The sequence below is a fragment of the Rousettus aegyptiacus genome, unplaced genomic scaffold, assembly GCF_014176215.1.
Source record: "Rousettus aegyptiacus isolate mRouAeg1 unplaced genomic scaffold, mRouAeg1.p scaffold_m13_p_1, whole genome shotgun sequence".
NCBI lineage: Eukaryota > Metazoa > Chordata > Mammalia > Chiroptera > Pteropodidae > Rousettus > Rousettus aegyptiacus.
In genome coordinates this window covers 12909556-12927986 of record NW_023416284.1, presented here as the reverse complement: position 1 = coordinate 12927986, position 18431 = coordinate 12909556, and the positions used below count along the sequence as shown (strand labels likewise).

The 18431-nt window shown below is 52.9% G+C and overlaps 1 protein-coding gene across 8 annotated transcripts in view; it reads left to right on the top strand.

The window, feature by feature from the left end:
• Positions 1–18431, top strand: part of LOC107513052 (RAP1 GTPase activating protein) — a 62970-nt gene that overhangs the window by 15489 nt on the left and 29050 nt on the right. For 7 of the 8 annotated variants that reach the window (XM_016149249.2, XM_036229756.1, XM_016149247.2 and 4 more), the window contains exon 2: positions 887–922. The exons of the other annotated variant lie outside the window; for it this stretch is intronic. Coding sequence is in view for 4 of the 7 variants with exons in the window: in XM_016149247.2 (XP_016004733.1) it covers positions 887–922 (36 nt within the window). In the remaining 3 variants the exon portion in view is untranslated. The remainder of the gene's footprint in view (positions 1–886; positions 923–18431) is intronic. 8 annotated transcript variants of the gene reach the window in all.

The window sequence follows — 18431 nt, the reverse complement described above, 5'->3', positions numbered from 1 at the left end:
CTGCCCTCCCCCAGATAACACTCCCTAGCTAGCAGAGTCTGGTTTGGGGCCCCCAAGACATTCTCCTCTGACCTCTGGGCAGGAGGCAAGAGTTGTTTGTTGTCCCAACAGCTGCTGAGCACCTTGGCCCCCGGCTGGGCGGGATGGTGGAGCCCTCTCTGGCCCTCCCCAACCCCAGGGTGCCCTCAGAGGGCAATGAGGGAGGACCTGGGAGGGGCGCTACCCACACTCTCTCTCTTAATTGAGACCCGAAGGGATTGGGGGAGATAAAGCCTGGGGGTGGCCCCTGAACTATGGGGGCTTGAGGTCTTCCTCTGGCTCTGCTTTGGGGATAGGCAGGGTGTATGTGTTGGGGGTGGGGTAGGAGAGGAAGCTCCTCATGGATCTTCTGCTCCCAGATTCCCAGGCTTTTGTCCCCTGGTGGCTATGAGTGAGCTGCAGCTCCAGGATCAAGGCAAGCCACTGTGAAGTTGGGGGGAGGGGGTTTCTTCCTAAATACCCACACGCTTCAGTCCTGTCTGAAAACACTCTAAGCTGGCCCCAGCCACACCCATGATGTTGTTCTGACCCCAGACTGCCGTGGTCACTGTCCCAGCCTGTTCCAGGTCCTCCCGTGCTGACCCCCACGCCTGCCGCCACTCCAGAGCCTGGTCCTGGACCCCTGCTCCCCTCTCCCCATGTCCCCCGTTCTGCCTCTTTTCCTTACTCCTTCACCCTACACCTTTCCATGTCCCTGATCTAACATGAGGATCCCTGCAGCCTATGGAAGATGGTGACAGTGCATCTGGCACCTCCCCCAGGCCCCCCCGAGGGGTGAGTGTGGGGTCGGCCTGCTGGATAAGAAGGGGCCGTCCCCTCACTTGCTGTCCCTCTTACTGTGTTTCAGGGTGGACAAGTCCTTCACCCCTCGCCGGAGCGCGTGGTGAGTCCTGGGGCCCTCGGAAGGGCGGGGCTGCTTGGCTGGGCCCTGGGGCCACCCCCGAACCACCACCCCGCCTTATGATGCCAGACCAGACCCAGCAGCCCTCCAGCCTCCCCGTCCAGGCAGCGGGGCGGGCAGACCCTCCTGCCAGTCTTGCCTCCACACGTTCTCCCTCCCAGTTCTTCCTAGAGCACACTACCTTGGAGTCAGGCAAACCAGGTTAAATGTCAGCTCTGCCGCTGCCTGTGTGACCTTCAGCTCTTCACTGACCTCTCTGAAACTCAGTGTTCTGATCTGGGAAATGGAGATTAAATGCCTATTTAACAGAGCGTGAAGCTATAAAAACAAAAGCAAAACCAGGGCCTGGCACATCGCAGGCTCTCACAGTGTTTCCTCCCTTTTTCTCTTCTGTGTTCCTTCCCACCTCTTGGTGGCTCCCGGCTGGGCGGGGGGTGTCCTTAGCCTTTTCGCTGACCCCCGAACCCTCTAGTCCCATTCCATACATAGCCTTCCAAACCCTTTCCTCCAGCCCACTTCCTAATTGTGAGGCTGTCCTCTCTTTGGAGGAGGAGGGGAGGTGGCAACTGTGTCTGCAGCTTCCCCAACACTGAGAGCGGTGGGTGGAGGTGCCACCTCACCTCGGGATTCACAACACCCCCGGGCCCCAGCGGGCGGGCGCCTCCCCACTTCCCTGGCACCAGCGTCACAAGGGCCCGGCTGGCTGTTCCTGCTGCCACTTCAGCTTCAGCAGGAGAGCCCCTGGTGACTCTGGCCCCTGCTTCCTGCCCCTGCTGAGGGCTTCCCAGGGTCCCCAGGCCCTGCAGTGCCCCCAGCTGCTGGATGACTCCTATCTGGCACCATTGCTCTGCGTGATGCCAGAGCCCCCTAGGAAGCCACACCTGAGGCAGGAGGCACATGGGGTGCCCAGGCTGAGCTCCAGGGTCTGCCCTTTTATTTTCCTTTGATGCTTTCTGTGTAACCCGGAGCCGGTTACTCTCCCTCTCTGGGCTTATGGCCTGTTGCTGTTCCTAGTCCATTTGAACCTTGACTATGTGAAAAGCTGTGTGCCAACCCTAGAGCAGGGGTAGGGTGAGAGAATATAGAGATGGAGGTAAGAAAGATTCCATCCTTTCCTTCAGGGGGTTCAATAACAATATCCCAACAATTCCCACTTGTCAAGCACCTTCTCTGTACCAGATACCGTTAGGTGTTTGAACTATGTCATTTCACATAATCTTTACCACATGCCTGAGTTAGGGACTATTATCTCTAATTACAGATGAAAACGACGTATTGAGGTGGGAAGTGAGTTGCCCAAGGTCACACAGGTAGTCAGGGGCAGAAGTAGGATTTGAATCTTGGTCTCCTAGACTCTGCAGAGCCCAGCATCTTACCCACTCTGTCCCAGGGCCTCAGGCCACAGGGCAGGTCTGAGGGAATGCACTGAGGGAAAAACTTGAAGATGGAGGGGCGACCCAGAAAGCCCGTTCTAGGGAGCCCTGGACGAAGAATTAGAGATGAGTGTCCAGAACTGGTAGGAACTACTAACCTGCTGTGTGACATTGAGTAAGTCCTTTTCCCTCTCTGGGGCTCAGTTGACATATCTATAAAGTCAGATTCTGGAACTTGCCTATGACCGACAATACCTCGCCCCACACCCTCCTCGCCGGAGCTGCTATCCAAGACGCTAACTCGTGGGCCTCCCTTCCCTTCATCCCCAGCCCCAGAAACCAATTGCTTAGCCACTAGCCTGCACATGGCATATAATTAGAGTAAAATGGGGGTCATTTTGACTATTAATTATGATTTCTTGGCATTCGAGGCCTGTCTTCACCTCCCTTTCCAGCCTGGGACTAACGTCCCCGTGCCCCACATTTCTGATCAATGGAAGGTTGGCCCCCATGAGCACCACCTTCATGGTTTTGCTCACATCGTCCGCTCCCCTTGATATGCCCTCCCTTCCCATTTCCACGAGCCCTCGCCACGCCTCCAGTCCACCCTTATCACTATTTTCTTTCCTAATCCCCACGCCACATCTTCCCCGCCTTAGAGCACCTCCTCTCCTGTTCATCGTGCCTGTAGAGACATAGTAGTGCTCTTTCCTGGGGTGGTGGGGACGGCGTGCCCTCAGGAGCCTGCCAGTTGTAGATTTGAATCTGCTTCTGCCACATACCAGCCATGTGACCTTGGGCAGGTCACCACCCCTCTCTGAGCCCCACTCGGTGCTCAGTAAGTAATTGTTGAACTGGACCTTTCAGTGAGTTAACTTCAGTTGAATGGAGTGTGTTCACATAACCCTGCAACATGAAGCAGGCTCAGAGGTCCTCGAAAGCGGGGGTTACTTGAGTTACTTTTGACAGGTCCACTTTCCGGCATGAGTTCCATTAAAGCTGGGCTGTACTCTTCTTATCTTTCTGCCCTCCACACAGTCTTGCACAGCTACCTGAACCCAGTAAATGTGTAATGAATGTTCGTGGAATTGAATTGACTGTATCCGGAGAGTGGAACAGTGAAACTTTGTAAATTAGGCTGGGAGGGCTTCCTGAAGGAGGTTTGGTTTTCCTCACCCCTTTTTTTTAAAAAAAGGATTGAGAGATTGGGACTTGGATCAGGGCAGCAGTTAGGGCTGGTAAAGGTCAGACGTGATCGATCACGCCTGGATTCTCCTACCCCACATCCCCTTGTCAGCAAGTTATCTGCAGCGGAGGGATTCAGATCAAGTGTGCAACTGTCAGAGGAATGAGGCCCTGTGGAAAGATAAAGAGCCAGTGGGTCAGGGGATGACTCTGGTTTTGCAGCCCTAGTGGGGGCTGGACATTTAAGGCAGATTCAAAGGGTGGGGGGAGGAAGGAGGTGGAGCAGTGCCAGGGTGAGGAAATGGGGGTTCTGAAAATTTTCTGGGCAGAGGAGAGTCAACTTTGACCTTTAAGCTGGCAGCCTGGAAGAAGGAGGCTGGACCCAGCAAGGATTAAGTGCCAGCAGTGTGCTGGGCATTTTACTGTGGTCATCTCATTAAGTTGTGATGACAGTCCTACAAGCTGGCCTTGGTGTCCCCATTTTAGAGGCTAAAACCGGGACTAAGAACAGAGCTGGCAAGGGCTAGATTTGAATTCAGATTTTTTTTTTTCCTGCCAAGGAAAGGACCTTGGCCAGAGATGGGGAAGCCACGAGAATGAGGGAAATCCCGGTTGTGGTGCGAGAGAAGAGGGGGAGAGTGAGGTGATCCCACACACCTTCAAAACAGGGGTCACTGCCCAGCTCCATTTGTCCCACCAGGAGGGCCCATCTGGTCACTGAGATATCAGCCTTTCGTAGTAAAGGTGCCAGTTGCTCCCATATATGAAGCATTTCCTCCATCCCAGGCCCTGGGCCAAGCACTTCATCTGAATTATTTCATTCCAACCTTACACCAGCTTTACAAAGTAGAGACTATTACCATCTGTTTCCCCATTTTACAGATGAGGAAACTGGGGCTCAGGGAAGGAATGTGGCTGGCCCAGGGTCACACAGTCCATGAGTGGCAAGGATGTCAGCCTGAGCCTGTGCTTTTAACCCTTGCCCTCCTGGATGCTGCCTGTGCTGAGTGGGAGGCTTGGGTGGGTAGCCCCTGTCCTCAGGTGGTTTCTTTCTGTAATCACTGAGCCGGAAGCCCTGGGGGTCTGTGTGCTGCTGCAGGAAGCACGAGGCTGGTCTCATTAGTGGCTCTGAAATGCCAGGCAGGCACAGCCCGCTGGGCCTCCTCATCTATTATGCATCTAGTGGGCAGGCCCCCGGCAGGCAGCTGGCATAGCGCAGGACGGGGGAGCTAGCAGCTGCTTCCTGAGCTCACACCTGCCACCATACCTCTGGGCAGGGATCCCCTAAGCCGAATGCCAAGGCAGCTCCTGCCTCATTCTCCTGGCCCAACTGAGATAAGAGGGTCCTACTGGGGACAGAGGCATGAATGCTGGTCCCAGCTCATTAGACTGCCTGTCCCAACAGCCACTTCTTAGAGAGGCTGGGGCCTTAGCTGAGAGTCATTTGGGACTAGGGCAGGCAGAGGAGGGCTGATATGGAATCTTAGGTGCACAGGCTCCTGGCTGCACAGAACCTCAGAGTGATAGAGTCATGGTCATTTATTCATCATTCATTCATTCAGCCACTGAGCACCTACTGTACGCCAGGCACAGTTCTAGGGATTGTAAATTCAGCAGAAAATGAGACTGGTCCAGTCCCTTCTGCAGAGAGCTTGGGCTGGCCAGTACTTCATCTCTTTGAGCCTCAATTTCTTCATCTATAAAATGAGGAGTAGGGAAGATGCTCTATAAATAGTCAAGGAAACAAACTATTGTGGATGTGCTGAATTTTAAAGTAAGAGCGCATGCTAACAAGAGCTGGTCCTTACCCAGAGCTTACTGCATGCTAGGCTGTGTTCCAGAGCACTTTGCATGTATCGATAGCTTTAATCCTCACAACCACCTCACAAGGCAGGTACTGTTGTTATCCCTGCTTTAGGGCTGACGAAATGGAGGCATAGAAGGGTCAAGCAACCTGTTTAAGGTCTCTTGGCAACGCTGAGATTTGAACCTAAGAGGCCGTGCTCCAGTTTGCACATCACCCTGTGCTGGAAGGCTGGAGGATGATGGAGGGAGTCATCCCTCCCTCCGAGGAGGTAGCATTTGAACCAAAACCTGAAGAAAAAGAGGAGCTGGGTATGGGGAAGAGTCAGCCAGGGAAAGGGGGCAATCCTGACAGAGGGAACAGCAAAGATCCTGAGGCAGGTGCAAAGATCCTGGGGCAGGTGCAAAGATCCTGAGGCAGGGACAAGCTTAATATGTTCTGGGAACGGGGAGAAGGCCAGTGTGGCTGGAGGGATGAGGGTGAGCATGGTTGGGGATGGGTCTGGAAAGAAGGGAGGGGCCAGACTGAGCAGGGGTCTTGCAGGCAGGGTAGGATTTGGGGTATAATGTCAGTGACTGACATACAGAACCGCTGAGTCTTAGACTCCTGGCTTTGTAAAATCTTAGAATCAGAGAATGTGGGCCTCCTAGAATCTTTGGAGATGGAAGAGACCTTTGAGGTACCCTTGTATGGCCCCCTACTTAGCAAGGAACCCCTCCTTGGGTTTACAACCCTTTAAAGTATTAGAAGCTTTTGGGGGTCTCCTCAGAAATATGTACCTTTATTATTTTCAACAACTTCATGGACCTCTTGAAGCCTACCATCCCTGCTTGAGACCATCATGACCTCTTAGCAGCAACTTGACTAGTTCTTCCTTGTTTACTCCTAGTGACAAGAGGCTCACTAGACTTAAAGTAGCCCATTCCATTGCTGGGTACCTCAGATGGATAGCAGAGGCTCTTTACTTGGAACCAGCTGCCTGGGGCAAGATGCAGCCTCTGGGTCTCCCATTACCCACAGTGGCCCTTCAGTGAAATAAGGATGGGGATTACATGGCATCTCCCCAAATCTGCATTTTCCAGTCTAAACAGTCACTGGTCCTAGCCCACCCTCCTTTTCACCCTCTATATTCAGCTTGGCTCTTACAGGCCTTGAAGCCCCTTTATTTGTCCCTCCCTATCTTCCTATGGGGCCAGGAGATGCCTTCTTCTGGGAAAGACCGCATTCTTGGGGGAAGAGTCCTGGGAGAGACCCAAGACCAGAGAGACCCACTCTTCCAGGAAAGTGCTCCTCTAGCTTAAGGAGACAAGAGAAGATCCCCTCCAGATGGGTTTTGGTCCTGGGACTGCCACTATCTTCCTGTGTGATCTTAGAAAATGAGTCCACATCTCTGGGCAGTTTTCCCATGCTCACTTTTAGCACAATGAAGGGGCGGAGATGGTCCTTCAGGTCTCTTGCAGCTCTAAGGTTCCCAGTCTGTTGGCCCTGCTTGTCTCTATATCCTGGCAGCGCTCAGGCTTGGGCCCTTTGTTTGGGTGGTGCATGGAAGGATTTGAGTTCTGTTTTCAGGCAGACCTGAGTCCAAATACCAGCTTCGGATTTTCTTACTTGCCATCAGTCCAGTGCTGTGTACAGTGTAGGTTAATTTCTCTGGGTCTTGGTCTCTTCACCTGTAAAATGAAGACAGTAAGAGCACCCACCTACCTTGTAGATCATTGTGGGGAATTAAATGAGGTCATTTGTGCCAGGGTCTAAAACCAGGGCCTGGCACAGAGCAATGCCAGTGATCACAGTTATCACCATACCATTTCATGTGCTGTGTATGAACTCTACCCTCTGGAAGTTCACTGCCTTCAGGGAGGTGAGTCCTGCTTACATGTGGGCAATGACCTTGACGCTGGCCCTGAGAACGCCGGCTTTGCAGCCAGACAGGCTTGCGCTGAGTCCTAGGCTGGGTGACCTTGGGTAGCACCTCCCCTGGCTGAGCGGAAGCAGTGGTTTCTTCCTTTGTGCAGCAGAGTATTTAGTCCCCACCTCGGGGTGAGTAAGAGGAGTAAGAAGGTACTTTTAAAGGGCTTGCCCAGCATATCGGTGCAGCAATTTCAGACTATGTGCTGTAAGAGGAAAGAAAAATTTGGGGTCCAGGCAATCTGGAGAAATATCGGTCTCTGATGCTCATTTTTCTGCCTATAAAATGGGGAGTTTGGCTACAAAATGCTCTGATGTGTTAGGGTTCTAGTGGAGTCAGATAGTCTCTAATCTTGACCTGGTCTGAGACCTAACCTTTCTGAACCTCAGTTTTAAAATAGGGACAATATTCGCCTCACAGGATTCTTTCACAATTTCCATTAGCCATTTGTTCATTCAACTCATTTATCGAGTCCCTACTATGTGCCAAGAAGTGTCTAAGAATTGGGGAAACAGCAGTGACTCTGATGGACAGGGTTCCTGTGGCGTAGATAGATGCAAAATAAGCTAATAGACAAATAATAAAGTAATTTCAGATGGATGATGGTGAGTGAGTACCAGGGTGGGTTGGAAGGGGCCTGCCTTTGCTAAGGACATCAGGAGGGCCTCTCTGAGGTCTGAGTGGGAAGGAGCCGGGTGCGGGAAGGGTGGTCCAAGCAGAGGGCAGAATAAGTGTAAAGGCCTTCAGTCTGGAACCAGATTCCTTCCCCCACCCCAAATCTGAAATATTCCAGATCATCTCTTGGCGGCTGGTAGAAGGTGGAGGATCAGGCAGGGAGGGTGGAGGCCCACCTTCTCTCAGATCAAGAACTGCTTATGGGGCAGGCCTTGGCGGAGGGGTGGGCATTGTGGGTAGGCATGCAAGACCAGGCTTGGCTTGAGTCTTGGATGAGATGGGATGTGCAGGTAGAAGGTCGAGCCTCTGAGCTTGTGGGTCTGGGGAAAGGCAGGGACCAGCCCGGCACCCACCTGGCTGGCTCCACTGCCCAGAAGCATTCTGGAGCCTGACACAGAGTCCCTGGGACTGACTGTTTTAGGAAGGGCTTGGGGGAGAAGGTCAAGGGAACTTATGCCTGCTTTTCTTCTCACCCCACCTTGCCCAGGCACTGGCCACAGAATGCATTGGCCTTTCACAGGCCCAGCCCTCCTACAGGGCCCGAGGTTCTTGAGATGAACCCCTATGCACGCACACGCATGCGCGCGCGCGCACACACACACACACACACACACACACATCCCTACTCATACTCATAGACTTGACTCTTGTCCAGGTAGCTTCGTCATGAACATAGAGTTATATACAGACACAGTCACTCGTGTGGCATATCATGACTGGGCATCGACTATGTGCCAGGCCCCCTAACAGATCCGATCATTGCCTGAGGAAGCTCCTTCTTTAGTGGAAGAGGCTGATAGTGATCTAATAATCACTCTGGGACATGTGCAAACCAAACTGATAAGTCTGTGATGGCCCAGGATCATCGGCTTCTGGGAAAGCTAGTCAGGGTAGAGGCAGTCATGGGAGGTGACTCCAGAAAAACTGGATAAGAGTGTAGCAGGTGAGGTGTGATGGGGGAGGACAGGGCATCGTGCAACAGGTAGAGGGCACAGTGTGTGCAAAGGCTGGAGGTGGGACAATTATGTGGGGCCTCGTGGGCCACGTGAGGCAGTTGAGTCTCGATCCTTCATGGAGTGGGAAGCCACCAGGGGTTTTTAGGCAGGTAGATGATGTGACAGATACAAACACGCTCACATATAAACCCACATACGCCCCAGACACGAGCACTTTCTCTCCCACCCACACTTCACGTTCCTGCCAGGCTTCCCATCTACATCCTCACCCACAGAGTCATACACACCCTCTCGCACCACCGGGCAGAGCTGCAGAGAACCCAGTGCTGGCTTCTAGCAAAAGTGTCAGACGTTTGCCTCGCTTGCTTGCTGATTCTGTGGAGCAAGACCCTCTGATTTAGCCTCCGTTCACTCCACACTTGCACCGACATGCACAGGCCGCATGCACACACGCGTAGGAGTATAACCCTCCCCTGCACGTGGAAGGTGGTCTCCAGCTCAGAGAATATTTTCACGTGCATTATCTCATTGAATTCCCACAGCAACCCTTCAGGAAATGGAGACTCAGAGAGGTGAAGTGACTTGCCCCAGGCCACCCAGCTAGAGCTCGACGTAGTTGAGATTTGAACTCAGGTCCATCTGACTTGTAGATCTGATCACTGGTCCATCTGGACTCAGGCAAACACAATTGTGCTCGTCACATTTCCGGGCTCTCACTGAAGAGGTGGCAAGAGACCTTCAACACCGAATTCTTTCCAGAAACAGGTTGATCAGCTCGGAAAGTTATTTAGAGCCCCAGCATGAGCCCACCTGCCTAGTCCCCCTGTGGCCTCAGTGGGTAGTACCAGGGGTGGAGCTCAGCGCCTGCAGGCCTGGGGCAGCTCAGGCCTGCGTTTACATTTGCAAATGAGGTAGACAGCCCTGTCCCTCACGCACATGTTAACCTCGGCTGGCCTGGCTCCCGGGATGTGCCGGTCGAGTCCCAGGGCTCTGCCCTGTGCCCAGCTGCCTGTGCCGCTTCCCTCCTGTCTTCTTTCTTCCCTGACCCTCAGAGCAGGCTGCCTAATGCCTAGTGTGGGGGAAAGAGTGTGGGCTTCAGAGTCAGCCAGGAATGGAATTAAAGCCCAGCTCTGTCGCTCCTGGCTGGGGGGCTTTGGCCATGGTGTTTAACCCCACTCTGAGTCAGCTTCTCCTCTTTGGAATAAGGAGTGAAGAATATCTCCTCAAGGTGATTGAGAAAGGTAAAGGATTCAGGTACTCAGAGAGCTGACTCATAGTAAGTGCTCACTTTTCAGAAATCTTTCATTTTTTTTTTTTTGAATACAAAAAATAATAAGTGCTCATTGTGAAAATCCAAACAATGGAGAAAAACATGTCTTGTAGAAGACAGAAGTTCCTCGTGGTCCTGCCTCCCAGGGATGACCCATATGAACTTTTACGTGTCATTCAAAATGTTCACAAGTAAGATTTTTGTTGTGCAACTTGCTTTTCTCACATAACCAGTGTTGCCTCAAATCCCTTTTTCTGTCAGGACTAGAGAACTTCTTTGTCATTGCTGTATGATATTCCATGGTTTGCATATGCCTTGATATTTAACCAGTCTCTTGACTGGACATTGGGGGTGGCTTCCAGATTTTAGCTATTGCAAACTCTGCTGCAATGAATGTTCTTTGTTCATATATTTTTGTGCATTTGTGTAAGTATTTCAGGAGGATAAAGGCCTACATGTGGAGTTTCTGGGCCAAAGAGGATGCACAGTTTCATCTTAAATAGGAGTGGCCTAACAACCCTTAGAGAAGTAGCTGCAATTTATGGGCCCCCAGCCAACCCAGGAAAGTCCATTTCCTCAAAATGATGGGAGCGATCCACTGCCTCTGTCCTCGACCACAGGGACCCCAGAGTCTTCAAGAGGCACCAATTCCAGATGTGGGAGGCTCCTGGGAGGTCATCTAGTCAAGCTCATGCTCTTTACTCCTTTTTTTCCCACTGTGTCCCTGAGAGGCTCTACCTGCCTTTGTGTGACAGGGAGCTCCAGTCCCTTACACAACTGGTGGTTTTACTCTTGGGCAGCTCTACTTATCACATTGTTTCTTGAGTTGTACTATAGTCTACCTTCTCCCAACTTTCACTTGGGCGTCCTGCCTCGCTCCTCAGCAGCCTGCAGAGAAGGAAAGAAGGGAGAAAGGAAGGGAGAAGGGAAAGCCAGGAAATGTTCATGCCTAATGTTTACGTACTTTACATTATGAACTCATTCAATCCTCGTGACAACCCTTGGAGGCAGGCACTGTTATCCCATTTCATAGATGATGAAACTGAGGCACAGAGAGGTTAAGTAACTGCCCAAGGTCACACAGCTGTTAGGTGGCAGAACAAGGATACAGACTCAGGCAGCCTGGCTCTAGAGCCCACACTTCTGATGGAATACCTCTCTAGGCAGGAGCCTGTCATTTATTGAACACTTACTGTATACTGTCATGTGCCACTTAACAATGGGGATACGATCTGGGATATGCATCGTTAGGTGATTTTGTTGTATGAACATCACAGAGCGCACTTACACAAACCTAGGTGGTAAAGCCTACTGCATACCTAGGCCGCGTGGCTTAGCCTGTTGCTTCTAGGCTACAAGCCTGCATAGCCTGTTCCTGTGCTGAATACTGTAGACAGCTGTGACACCCTGGTAAGTATTTATGTATCTAAACATATCTGAACATAGAAAAGGTACAGTCAAAAGGCAGTAGACAAGATAAACAATAGCACACCTGTAAAGGTCACTTCCCGTGAATGAGGCTGGCAAGACTGGAAGTTGCTCGGGGTGAGCCGGTGAGTGTGCGGCGAGTGGATGTGAAGGTCGAGAACGTTATGTACACTGCCGAAGACTTTATAAACACTGTACGCTCGGGCTGCACTAAATGTATGGAACAGCGTGAGATTAAATGATGCCATCAGGAGATGTGGTAAACATGAGGTGTATGAGGCCGCTGCCGGCGTACCGTGGCGGACTGTTTTACAGCAAGCTTTAAAAGTTGAAAGAGTACACTCTAAAATAATGATAAAAAGTACTGGATAGCAAATTCATAAACCGGTCATATAGTCATTTATTATCATTATCAAGTATTATGTACATAATTATCACATAATTGTATGTGCTATACTTTTATATGACTGGCAGGGCAGTAGGCTTGTTTACACCAGCTTCACCACAAACACGTGAGTAACGCATTGTGCTACAGTATTAAGATGGCTATGACGTCACTATCTGATAGGAATTTTTCAGCTCCATTATAATCTCATGGGGCCGCCATCATATATGAAGCCTGTCATTGACCAAAATACCATTATGTGGCACGTGACTATACTCAGCTCTAGGCTAGTCAGATTGTATGTGTAATATCCAATTTATTCTGTGCAACAACCCTGCAAAGTATGTATTACTGTCCCATTTTGCAGATGGGGAAGCTGAGGCTCAGAGAAGAGAAGCAGCCTCGGGGAGCCGGAGGCCCCCTGCACAGCCAGGCAGAGTAGACCCTCCCGGGTTCCAGTTTCAAAAAGTCCTCTGCAGACTCAGCTCCCAGTTTCTTATCCTCCTGTTCACCCTCCTTCAGAACGTCCGGGCCGGACTGGACCTCAGCATCATCTAGACTACGTCCCAGTCTCCAGCAGAAACTGCTTGGGGAGATTATGGTGACTTAAGCGATTTAGAAGCAGAGGCAAGGCTTTTCCTTGTCCCTTTTGGTTAGGAGATGGTGACTTTGTCCCTTTCCAAGGGGGCTTTCGTCTTGGCCTGGCTGGAACTTCTCTTCAGCCTGGGGCCCATGAGGCAGCATACGCACTGGTGAGGGAGGGAGAAGGATGGATCAAACAAGGCCTCAGCACTGGAGGGTTCAGTGTCTAGGCAGTGAGGCCCAAGGAGTGCTGGGAACAGCTAGAGAACAGTCTGGCCCAGTGTCACTGGGGCTTTGCTCTGAGGTAGGGGAGGGCCTGGCTCAGCTGGCTCTGATGCCAACATCCAGCCCCACTGTTCTGCCCAGAGCAGGACTCAGGGCTTGTGTCCTGAATACGCGACTGCACGTAGGACTGAAGGGCAGGTGGGGGAGCGGGTGGGTGTTGGAGTGAGTGAGTGAAGGAGTGCATGGAGTTCCGAGAAGGAGACCCCTGGGCTGCAGGGGGTGGGGAAGGGGGGAGGAAGGACGGTAGGTTAATGAGGGGGGTGGGGCATAGGTGGTTCTAAGACTGTGCATAGGCATCAGGCCCCACCCGGTGGGTGCTGGGAAGGCCCGGCTCGTGGGCCCTGGCCCACCCGTTCCCCGGGCACTAAGGGTGGGCAGCTGGTGCCAGGCCCACCAGCCAGAGTTATTCTGCACTGATGGGGCAAGGAATGGAGCAGCCGGGTTTGAGCTTTGGGTGTGGTACCTTGGGCCAGTCACCACCTCTGTCCCAGCTTCGGTTTCCTTCCGTGTGCGACGAAGGTAATACGACCTGCCGTAGGCTCCTCGTGAGGCTGTTGAGAGGGTCTAGAGTGAAGGCGGTGTGTAAGCTGGAAAGTGTCAGGCCGGGTAAGCAGATGTCGTTATTACCTGAGCAGAGGCCCCACGGCTAGGTCATCTCAGTGTCACTCCTCCTCTGTCGCGTGTGCAGGGAGGAGTCCATTTCTGGGAGGCGGGGAGGGTCAGTCTTAGGACACAGCAGGGCTTGGGCTACCTGGGCAGGGAGGCGCTGGCAGGTAGCAGGTGGATGGGAGGCCCAGTCCCCAGGTGCTGCACCCCAGGTGGGGGCCAATCCCATGATCTCCTCTCGGGGCTGCCAACCTGTTGTTTGCACAGGAGGCCACTGCCTGGCCCAGCTCCGGGATCCGGATGTCTCGGCGCTCTGCCAGAGCTGGGTGAGGGTGGGGGCCCCCCAGCTCACCCCTCCGCCCAGCCTGGAGCCTGAGGTCCTGCCCTGCTATCCCCAGGGGGACCTTGCCAGCTCTACCATTTGATGGCTGTGAGACCCCGGGCCCATCTTGCAACCTCACTGAGCCTCTGCTTTCTTATCTCTGAAATGGGGTGAAGATCATAGCAGCCCGTAATCGCAGTTGTAGGATTACATGATATCGCAGCGCTTGGCTCCCCCCGACCCGCACCCCTATGTTCACTCCCTGTTGAGTCCTGGCAGAGGTTAAAGGTGTCTGAGAGAAGAGAGCCTGGAGTGACCATGCTTGTGTCCCCTGCCCCCCATGGGCCTGGGAGGAGAGGGCCAGGCTCCCTGGGCCTAGCTTCAGAAACTTGCTTTCCAGGCTGCCCCTGGCCACCTTCCCTGGCACCTTGGCAGGGCCATGGGCAAGCAGTGGGGGCAGTGCCGGACGGTTGAGACAATGGGCCTCTGTGGCCCCTGAGGAAGGGGGCAGTTCCAGAGCGGCCTCTAGTCTCTGGTTTCAGGAGATTAGAGTCCCCTTAGCCCTGATACCATGACTGGGAGACACAGGCAGCTAGCTCCTAAGCCCCATCTAGAGGGGCCTCTTTCAGGGGTGCGAGGGTCCATAGGAGTAGGCCTCCGTACCCGCTTCTCACTTTCAGGTCTGTGGCCCCTCCTCCTCCCCCCACATGGATCACCAGGTTGGTAGAACTAGCTGCTCTCATAGACCGTTGGTGACCAGCACTGGCCCCTGCAGCCCTATGTTCACTGGCAGCTGAGCCCCTCCTTTGCCCTCCCAGCCATTCAAGTCTGGTTTCTCAACTCGTGTGTGTGATGGCTAACACCTGTCCAGCCACCCTGCTCCCCATCACAGGCTTCGTGCCTTGGTGGTTGTATGTCCCCTGTTCTGGCCACCAGAGTTTCACATGTTGAATTTTAAAGCATGAATAGTTCAGGCAGAAAAGAAGGAAAAGGGAGCCCCTAATAGAGTGAACAAACAGCCTATGCAGAGGCTCCGCAGTATGAAATAGCGCAGCTTGTCTGGAAAACTGCCTGCGGCCTAGCCAGCCTAGGACAGGCAACTGGGCATGGGAAGGGGCTATGTGTGCATGCGGAGGTGAGACTGGAAGAGTCAGCAGGAGCCAGAGCCACCTGGGGCCCTCCATCCAGGACAGCTGTCCCTGGATGGCCAAAGGGCCAAGTCCTACCCCCAGGACAGCTCAGTCCCACCTCTAGTATCCTGAAAGGGTGGGGTTCTCCAAGAGAGTGGCAAATCATCATCATCGTCGTCGTCGTCATCATCATCATCATCATCATCATCACAACAACAACAACAGCAAACACTTCTGGAGTACTCACTTCATGGCTCACAGCAACCTTATGAGGCAGGTGTATTATCTCTCATTTTGCAGATGAGAGAAAAAGACAGGACTTTCCACCAACTCTCCAGCAGGTTAACAGGTAGAAAGCAGCCCAGGGAGGCATTTGGTCATCTGCCCTCCGTCTTCTCTATCCCTCCCACCATGCCTGGGTCTGACCTGCGTTTTGCAGAATGTGGGACCTCCCTGAGATGCCCACCACCCCAGTGTGGCATGTGGAGCCCTGGACTGATTGATGGAAGGCCTGGGTTCTAGTCCGCAGTCTGCCCCCGCCTTGCTGAGTGACCTCAAGGTTGTGGTTTAACCTTCTAAGCCTCAGTTTACACTCCTGGGAATTGGGGATTCTAGTGACTGCCTTATCTCCTGATCCAGTTCCGGTGAGTGTCCCAGGGGTGAGCAGATAAAGAGGGCTTTTGAAAAGTACAAAGAGCTGTACTCACCATGGTGAGATTATTATTGTTACCTCAATGCGGAGATAAGGGATGGGGAGGAGGTGCAGTGACAGTTGCCAAGAAACCCAGGAGCTGTCAGCAGCAGCTTCCTGCCTGGCCCATCCCACTCAGGAGCTGGGCCCCTGGGCCCTCCCCCACACCCCTGCCTCGCCTTTTTCCTGGGAGAGATGGGTGCTCCAGAGGCAGGAGAGCGGGAGCCAGCTGGCTGGTGGCCATGAATTTGCAGGGCCTGAAGGTGACCCAGGAATGTGCCTGGCCTGGACTCCAGCTTGGCTCTGGCTTTCTCTGCGACCTTGAGCAAGTCACTTCCTCTCTGGCTAGTGCCTTTTTCTGTGTCCAAGGTGTTTTGTATGTGTAGGCAGGCGTCCAGGCAGGGCAAGATTGGAGCTGGACCTAGGGAAGATGCTTGGTGGTGGCTGCAGGAGCCAGGAGCTGCGATGGGGAGACCACTGGGGCTAGGCAGCAGGACTGAGGTTGAGAGCAGCTATGATGTGTGCAGGTGAAGAACCCCAGGCTGGAGTCAGACCTTGGAACTGCCCTTTCCCTGGTGTGACCTTGGGCTTGTCACTTAACCTCTCTGAACCTCGGTTTTCTTATTTGGAAAAAGGTGGATAGTAGTCTATCCTCACAAAGCTGCTGTGGTAATCAAATGAGACAATGCCTGTGTAAACTGTAGAGTGCTATACAGATATATGACCATGGTCACTGCAGGGGGAAGGCATGCTCCAGGCACCTCCCAGCTGCTGCATGTGCAGGACTGTAAAGCATTTTAAGCTGCTCCAGGCCATAGGGTCAGGAAGGTTGTCAGAGAAGTGAGGAGGGGGTAGAGGCTTGGAGGACCCCGTGTGAATGGAATAATGGCAACCAGGGGGAGACAAGGGTGGGAGAGGAGAGAGAGGGGAGAGTCAGAGAGGTTCAAGTTCATGAAGAGGGAGGAAAATGACCAAGTCTGGGAGATCTGCAGAAGCGAAAGGCAAAGGGAAGGGAGGGAGGGAGGGCTGGACAGGCGGGGAAGAGATGGTGAGAAATGAGGAAGGCTGAGAGGAGAAAGAGAAGGTGTCAGAGGAGGCTAGAGGGGTGGGGAGGGAGGTGAGGGGCTGAGTTTATTCATTCCTTCCAAAGCTTTTATTGAGCGACTCCTACTTACTAAGAGGCAGCGTTAGGGCACAGCATCGAGTCCTAGATGGTCAGGGGTTCATGTCCTCCACATTTCATTTACGTTTCCTGTCAGCATGTCCTTGGACAAATTGCTTAACTTCTCTGTCTTAGTTCCCTCCTCTGAAAGATAAGGGTTAATTTACAAGTGAAGCAGTTGAGGCAGAGCGTGCCCATGGTACGACCTGTTGGCTGCCATCACTGTTGTCGCTATGATTATTACCTCTCTGATGTGTCATGCTGGGTCCACAGGGCTGGCCGCCCATGCTATGAAGTTCAGATCTTGGGCTCCAGAATAACAAACCTGGGTTCAGATGCCTGCTCTGCCTCATTAACTGTGTGACCTTGGGCAAGTTAACATACCTTCTAAGCTTCAGTTTCCTCCTGGGCAAAGCAGGCAGGTTTTGAGCACCTACCTCATGCAGGAGCCATGAGGATGAAATAAGATCATGCAAGGCACAGGTAGGCTGTGGCTTTTGTTATTACTGCCTTTCTATCCCTCAAGGCTGGGAGGATGGGGGCAGGCAGGGCCCAGAGCTTCCGATTTCCTGCTGTGTCCTCATCCTGGATCCCATTCCTTCCCCCTGATCTTCAGGACCTCAGCAATGACCTTTTAGGTGGAGTTGCCTGGGGGAGGGGGGTTGGGCATTGCCTGTGAGGAGCCAGCCAGGAACCGGATACCTGAGGGCCTCGAGGCTGGGTCCTGGGTAGAAGCCAGAGCTCCTTTGTCTTCAGAGACCTCCCTAGCCTTGTGCCAGTGTGAGCAGTCCTGAGTGAGATGGACATCCGGGCATGGAGAAACTGAAGCTGAGGGTTCTGGAAAGGGAGCATGTTAGGGAGCTGCTGCCAGGCTGACCCACAGTGGCCACTGCCTGAACCTGGAGGTGTAACAGGGTAGACAAAAGAACACAACCCGAATAGCTCTATCATAGGCAACGGCCTTCACTTGGCAGCCAGGGCCATGCCAAGACAGTGGTCCCCACCACCATGGGGGCCAGCCTCACCTGGTCTTCAACCCCAGGCCCTGGGCAGCCTCTGCTCTTCAACCCACTGACAACTGGCCCTGCTCAGTGAAGGGCATGTGCTTTAACTTCTGGGTGTGTTGCCCACTGGCTAGGGGAAATGGCTTCACCTCTCTGAACCTCATTTTCTCCCATCTGTAAAAATGGGGATAAGTAATGCCAAACTTCTAGCACTGTCATGAGGGTGTAAAATGCTTGACGCAGTTTCAGGCACACAGTGGGTCTCAGAGAAGAGTCCCCACGGCAGCCACAGTGGAATTCGCCAGGGCCATTTCTGTGGACCTCTGCAGCCTCTCTCCACCTCACTACCTTGCAGTCTATAGGAATCTGTATTCAGCTGTTCCCTGGCTCACAAACCTTCAGTACCTCCCTACTGCCAACCTTCATTCAGTCATTCTGTCATTCAGCCATTCAACAAATAATGAGATTCTGACTTGCGGAGCCGGAGTTCACCATAAGTGGATGAGTATCAGAATTTATTGAGTGAATGCCTAGTAGCTGCCCAGGCTTTACGGTGAATTTTTTTTTTTTTTTTGGAAACTGAGGCTAGGAAGAGTGTGTTACTCGCCTAAGGCCACATGGGAGGCAAGTGCCTGGGAAGACCTCCCCCACGCTGATGCCATAGGCTGGAAATGGCACTGTTATATCCAACCTTCTGGGTCAAGACCTTGCATTTTAAGATGCA